This window comes from Gekko japonicus, unplaced genomic scaffold, assembly GCF_001447785.1.
Source record: "Gekko japonicus isolate JY-2015 unplaced genomic scaffold, Gekko_japonicus_V1.1 scaffold68, whole genome shotgun sequence".
In the NCBI taxonomy this organism is placed as follows: domain Eukaryota; kingdom Metazoa; phylum Chordata; class Lepidosauria; order Squamata; family Gekkonidae; genus Gekko; species Gekko japonicus.
Genome location: NW_015169175.1, coordinates 696,499 through 704,087, shown reverse-complemented (window position 1 = coordinate 704,087; position 7,589 = coordinate 696,499). Strand labels below are relative to the sequence as shown.

The following is a 7,589-nucleotide window of genomic DNA, read 5'->3' as shown; positions in this document are numbered from 1 at the left end:
CCCCTGCGGTTCAACCAGGCCACCCAGGGCTCTCCCACCCCCCATTCAACCCCCCTGTGGCCCAGCCAGGCCAGTCTTGGCTCTTCCACCCCAATTTCTGAGGGAACTGACAGAAATTGCTGCCCCCACCCCTTTTTGCAAAAACATAAGCACATTTAAGTCCTTGGAACTGCATGCTGGGATATAGGCCACTGTTCATATACAATTGATTTTAAGGCCCCTGTGGCCCAGCCAGGCCAGTCTTGGCTCTTCCACCCCAATTTCTGAGGGAACTGACAGAAATTGCTGCCCCCACCCCTTTTTGCAAAAACATAAGCACATTTAAGTCCTTGGAACTGCATGCTGGGATATAGGCCACTGTTCATATACAATTGATACAAAAATGATGTTGATGTATATATTCGTTCTAACTGAGAACAATATGGTCTGCGGAAAGAGAATCTTTTTTTTTAGTTGCTGTCAAGTCGAAGCTGACTTGTGGAGATCACATAGGGATTTCAAGGCGAGAGACATTCAAAGGTAGTTAGTCATTGCCTGCTTCTGCATAGCAACCCTCGACTTCCTTGTAGGTCTCCCATCCAAGTATTAACCAGGGCCAACCCTGGTTAGCATCACAAGGTCTGATGAGGTCAGGCTAGCCTGGGCTACCTGGATTAGGGTCAAAGGAGATTTCACGGTGATGATGAAAACCTACTGGTTTGTTTTTCACAAATGCGAAACAATATCCAAATGAGGCTACACAAATAAAATCTGACAGAATTTGAAATCTTCTCTGCAGCATATTAAGAACATAAATGTGTGCATATATTAAAATTCTGACCTCACTTGGCTACCACAAACCAACTAGGGATGCCAGTCTCCAGGTGGGACCTAGAGATCCCCTGGAATTACACCTCATCTCCAGACTACAGAGATCAGTTCCCCTGGAGAACATGGATGCTTTGGAGGGTGGACTCTATGGCACTATACTCTACTTCTCCTCAGTCTCCACCGCCAATTTTCCAGGAGTTTCCCAACCTGGAGCTGGCAACTCTAACTCCCCACTGGCCAGGAGTGACCTGGCAACCCTAAAAATGCATACACCAGAAAGATGCTCAAATGTATAGGAAGGAATGGAAGTGGAACAGAAGCCAGCCACTGTAAGAGCCTGTAGTTAAGTCTCTGTCATGCCGCTTTCTTGCAGCTAACCTTTGAGCAGGCCATAGGCATAGGCATGTCCCATGAGCTGAAGGGTTCTTTGCTTAAAGACCATAAAGATGGGAAGATCTGCCTACACAAAGAGAGAGAGACAGATAGACCTGCCCATATGCATGTAGAACCTTTAACACATGCCCGTTTCCACACTCGGAAATGTCTGCATAAGTGGACTTGTTCATGTTGCTTGCCTACTATAAAGAAAAAAGAGTGGGTAGATAGACACAGAACCTGTGGGAAGGCCCTACTTGGGTAGACATTTAGTGCACCTAGAAAGAGTTCACATTAGAGATGCACCAAAGAGTGCCCAGCTGCTCATATTACATGAAAGGTTTGTGTCTTTATTACTGCTCACAAGCCATCCAGAAGCAGATAAAAACACTAATATAAAATAAATGAACACAAATATAAAATTAATTAACTACATAAAACCTCTCTACACATCACTTGTCTTACAGTTAAACAAAATCTGAGTAAATTATGCACTGGACATTAGCTCAGCTCATATTTTCATTTCAGAGCAACTTTGCCACAGAAACAGTAGTTTTTTTTGTCAGCCCGACAATAAGATTGTTGGAGTTTTCTGCTCAGACAGCATTTTCTTATCATACAAGAGAGGTTCCAGTGCAGCTTATGATTAATAGGATTAATAGGAATTGTTTTTTCCCTGACAGTTTATTTTGCAGAATCATTCGCCAGGGCCCCATTTGATGAACACTTTATCCTTAAGTTATGCAAGCTGTGACAGACTGCACTTTTTAAAAGCTTAGAAGTTCTGTGTAAACAGATAAATGACTTGTGAAGGGTTAATTCTCCACAGTTAGAGAGCCTGGAGTAACAGGCTGTTTTGGTTAGCATCAGCTGAGCAGAGAGAGATTCTGAACTGGATGCTGAGGAGAATTCAGTGTGATTTCAGCCCTAGCTGAGAAGACTTGAGTACTGACTGTTTCAGAATTCAGCTCTGACTGAGAGCAGTTTAATACAGACAGGAGAACTGGGGGAAAGCTGGCAAGGAGGTGTGGGTAGTTAGATGGAGACTCCCATCCAGGCCAAGGAAATGGGATAGATCTTCTAGAGAGAGGAGAAAATTCCCTACCCAGTCAAACAGGGAGTTAGCTCTAAAGAGTGCAGAGATCCCTGGTCTGGTGTGGTTAGAAACTGCCTTTAAAGCCCTTAAGAGTCAGTTAAAAACTCAAGAGAAAGGGGTTTGGATACTGGAAATAGTTTACCAGCCTTCTGGAAACCTAAATAGTCAGAGAATGCTCAATAAAGTGTACTGGAGTGTTTGGGGAGAACACTGGAACAAAAGCCTCTCAACATAAAGATTTAAGTCACTGTGAAAAGCTTAAGAAACTCTCGTTAACCTGAAACATAAGAACTAAAGTTTGTGCGTGTACCGATTTTACCTCAGAATTATCTATAGTGAGTTACCTCAGAAAATCTACCTGATTTCACCTGACCTTTCCCCTCGAATATAATATTCTGTTAATTCGAAATATAAAAATGTGCCATTTAAGTTAGGGGGCTCCCAATCCTTCCCTCAGGTTCCTGGGCTGAGCCAACAGCCAAAATATCATACTGTGACAGGGTGAGACAGCCAAAATTCTTCAGGAAAGAAGAAAACACATTACTAGGGTGGCTCAGTCAGTAAAAGGAAGGAAAAATGGAGTGAAAATCTTGCCTCTGAAGGAGGGAACTGGATGGGGCTGTCATACAAGCCAACCTTGCAATACCAGGCTTGGTATACAATTAACAGGACAGACTGCAAATCTGGACAGTCCCTGGGCAAAATGGCCTCCCATAACACTGATGCACACATGAAACAGACTCCCTCTCTCTTGGAGGAGAGAGCACAGCATCACTGGCAACTCCTTTATGTTTCTTGAAGTCCCACTGGAAGGAGCACAGGAGAACCATGCTCAGCTCCCACTCATCCAGAAACTGTAAATGGCCCCAGAGCTGCTATGATTTCTTTCATTTTCAGGGAAGGAGTCAAGCACAGCTCTCTCATCCTCCTTCAAGCCCAATTGGTGATGATGGGTCTTAAAACGGCATGAGAGCCTCAGCACCCCATTCACTGCTTCTTCCTGGACAATTCTCTCACATACCAAAATGTCAGGCTGGGACTGAAGGGACAGCACTGAACTCCTTTCCCCTGGGCACCATAAAGGGAGACTGTCTGAGAGACCCTTGTGACTTTTCTGTGGCCTTTGGGCATAATTTTCCATTTCCAGGAACCTGCATTCCTCTAAGTCCTCTTGTGTTAGGGGTTCATGCTGAGGCCTTGCAACTGACCAGTGATGCGAATCAGGTCCATATCTCACACTTAGCAACATATGAGGTTGTAGGGCTGCCAGGCCCCTCAGTGACAGCTATCTTTGCACCCCTCCCACTGCTCAGAGTGGTAGCTGGATAAATTGTTTTTAAAGGCCAGTGGCATGTGTTTTGCTATGTCACTTCTAGGAAAAACACGGATGTGACGTAGGTTAGTTTAGGAATTGCCAGGAACTCTACGGTTTTACCATAGAGTTTCCGGTGATTCCTAGAGCTAACCTCTGTCACACCCTGATAGGGTTGCCAGCTCTAGCTTGAGAAATACCTGGAGATTTTAGGGGTAGAGCCTAGAAAGGGTGGGGTTTGGAGAGGGGAGGGACCTCAGGATGACATAATGCCATACAATCTACCCTCCAAAGCAGCCGTTTTCCTTAGGGGAACTAATCTTTGTGGTCCAGAGATCAATTGTGATAGCAGGAGATCTCCAGGTGCCACCTGGAAGTTGGTAAACCTACTTCAAGGTTTCTCCCTAAAGTGATATAGCGGCACACCCAACATCATCCCCCCCCACACCAATTGCCAGGGATGAATCTTCCACCAATTGCCAGGGATGGCCCGGCAACCCTATAAGCTTGTAAAGCATTTTCTAGGCTGTACCAGTTCAGACGGCAGGTTCTTTGTATCCAAGAAGTACCTGCTCACAGAGAACAGGCACAACAGGCAGAAGAAGAGGCGGACATTTAGTCCCAGAACAACTTAAGAACATAAGCCAATGTTAGATAAGGCCAATGGCCCATCCAGTCCAACACTCTGTGTCATACAGTTGCCAAAAATACTTAATCTTTTGCTGTTTAATGAACTCCCTGTCTTTGAAATCCCCTGACTTATATACGACAGAGATCAGCTTTGTGTGTAAAAACAAAACGGGGAAAGAGGAAAGGCAAGGGAGTGGTGCTTCCTCTTGCTTCTGGTGCAGTACATGAAAAGGAATTTGCAAGGGCCAGATGCATAAGCTCCAGATGTGGAACAAGCCAGCATGCTTCATCCCTGCAAATTTCCTTTCATAGTCTCCTGGAAGGCATATAAGTGTTCCTTTTACTTACAACACTGTCCAGAGATTAAAATTTCCCCCCTGCTTTGGGTGAAGGGTGTTGAATTGGCTCTTACATCACCAGAACTTGGTGCATAAATAATTTTATTTAGAATCAGAAATCTTACCAACATTTAAAATACATTCTGAGTAATATAAAGAGCCTTTCAGAATTAAAAAAGGATAGGAACTGATCTAGTTACAGACTTACAGTGCCATCCTAAACAGAGTTATCCCTTTCTAAGTCAAGTGCTCACAAGGGCGTAATTTACACATGTGACTTGGATGGCACTTGTTAAACTGCTACCAAAAGATCTCACATGTCCTACTTGAGATACTTCAAAGGGCACCTGAAACAGACCCCTAACAGCATAACAATATTTAGCATTTATGTCATGCTCTGGAGTGTTCGATACACATGCATTAACCTCAGAAGTCCTTACAACTACCCTGTGACCTAGGCTGCTCTTACTGAAGGTGGATGCTGAGAGAAAAACCAGGTGTGTAACTTGGTTAGTTTGCAGGTGAAATTGGTATATACTATTGAAATTTGAATGTTATATAATTCATACAAAAATAAAGGTATATAAAGATATTATATTTAATGGATGTTAAGACATGAACCATACAGAGCAATAAGAGCAATGCATTGCACCCAACAATAAACCAGACAGAATAAATTTGTACAAAATGTCAAAATTTTCAAAAAACACTTCTCACTGCCATCCCAATGAATGTGCTATCATTTTTTTTTACTGACGTTTAAGTATTAAACGGTACAAATAATCATACTAAGTTCACTGTGTATAGAGATGACCCTTCAAGCTTGACTAGCTGTGAATGATGACTTAATAACATAGTGAATTTGGTGTGATTTATTGTCAAGCTGGAAGGGTCATCTCTATACATAGTGAACTGAGTGTTATTGTTTGTACTGATTAATACTAAGTGTTGGTAAAGTCATTCTTTGATCAGGATGGCAGTGAGAAGTGTTTTTTGAAAATTTTGACATTTTGTAAAAAATTTATTCCATCTGGTTTATTGTTGGGTGCAATGCATTGCTCTTATTGCTCTGTATGGATTATGTCTTGACAGACATTACATATTATATCTTTATATACCTTTATTTTTGTATGAATTATATAACATTCTCATTTCAATAGTATATACCAATTTTTCCAAATTTATTTACAGTTTAGTACCATTAGTGTGTACACAGTGTTTTGTATGTTTTAGACCGGGGTTCCCTGTGTTATCTGAATTCTAGTTTGTGGATGAGGCAAGATCTGAACCAGGGAAGCTTGCACACTTTCCCACTATGTTACATCAGCAACTTCAAAAAATATTGATGTTATGACAACCTCACTCCTCTTATTTTAAAGCAGGCTCACATTCTGAACCCACAAGGCAGGGCTCAGTCCCCACAGTTTCATTTTGGAGCATGAAATGAATCTACATAACTAAAACCCACAGAACGTTTCTTTAGGTAATGGAAAGTTTTTAAGAGTTCATTCTTTAATCGTAGAGCAATCTAAAACATGGACACATAAAACACTTTTAACATGTGATTCTGCCATTGGTTTAGAGTGAGTTCCAAGAACTGTGTGTCTTACCTTCCCTGCAGTTGCCATGTGTCAGGATTCCTGTCCCAAACTCTTCTGCAAAAGTCTTTTCCTCTTCTCCTTCCCTTTGGCTCTAGCAGGAACACACAGGCACAGTGATACATAAGCCACTCTCCCCCCCCCCCTCACCCCACCCTGCACAACACACTCACAATGTATAAACTATGACAGGCCAGCTGTGGAAGGGGAGGGCCAATCTGCAACTCTGATGAAGCCCATTATTGCCAAAGGTCACCTTTCCAGTTATGTGGATTAAATTAATTTTCCTGAACAAACGGGCATCCAGATTTAATCACTGTCAACAGTCCTGGGTTTTTGTTTTTTTTAAAGTAATTCATTCAGCTAATTGTCTTCCTTATGAACAACTTCTACCTCCTAGGGGGAAAAATCACTCTGATCCAGGCTTTCCTGCTCAGATAATTTAATAGTGCATAATAATCACACTGTGCCTTTATACAAAGGGTAGAGACCAAACAGATTTTCCTGATGTGCATAAAACTGGGTGGACAGAGACTTGTAAAGTCAGAAATTGGAAGAGATGTTACCTACGGTAATAAGTCCCAGAAGAATATCTGTTAAATCCAGATCAGCATTTTATATAGCAATCATATTTGCCTTGGCTACAGCATGCCATGTTGATGTTTCCCACAGTAGATATGTAAACTGTGAACAGTGTGCATAGACACATGCAATAAAAACTCTGGAACATGTACTGGGAAACTGTGATTGATCATGGATCCCACGCCCAGCTATGTGTTCACTGCCCCAAGTCAGTTCACAGCCGAGCAACCTAAGTGACTGTTTGGTGAAGCATAATGGGGGATGGGTGTACTAAGGTCCCACAGCAGGAGTCAGCAACCTTTCACAATTAAAGACCCAAATTAAAAACTTCAGGAAAAGAGATAAAACAAGAGCCAGCATATGAAAACCCCTTTACCTGACTGGAATATACAGTGTAACATTACTGACAGTTGACATATATTAAAGATCCGTGAAGTTTCTGCAGCCCAAACACTGGTTGTGGTGAGGACTTTATTAGAAAGTGCCACACACAAAGCCTCATGCTCAGTGATGAACATACACAGGAGCACCCCACAGAATTGTTTTTAGTGCACCTTGTGTGATGGGTGCTGTATTGTTTTAGTGCACCTTGTATAATGGATGATGAATGGGAGGGGAACTGAGTGAGACTGAGCAGGAAAGCTGGCTGTATCCAGCCCGTGGTCACTTGGATTATTTGCAGCTGTTCACCTTGATAGTTTCCCTCTATGTTGTAAAGCATCTTGAAGAAGCCCTTCACATACTGGTTATCCCAGCAACTCCTCCCCCTCCAATATACCCTAACTTAAAGGTTTTGTTTTCTTGTAGAAAGAAGCTTATGTGATACCATGTCGAGCCACATCTGGCTC

At 42.4% G+C, this 7,589-nt stretch overlaps 1 protein-coding gene across 1 annotated transcript in view; it reads right to left on the bottom strand.

The window, feature by feature from the left end:
* LOC107114473 (alcohol dehydrogenase 1-like) overlaps positions 1-6,258 on the bottom strand; it is a 31,103-nt gene extending 24,845 nt beyond the window's left edge. Inside the window, exon 1 of the mRNA XM_015415969.1 lies at positions 6,172-6,258. Within this exon, the coding sequence (XP_015271455.1) occupies positions 6,172-6,189 (18 nt within the window). The 5' untranslated portion in view covers positions 6,190-6,258. The remainder of the gene's footprint in view (positions 1-6,171) is intronic.
* Between the last annotated feature and the right edge of the window lie 1,331 nt (positions 6,259-7,589).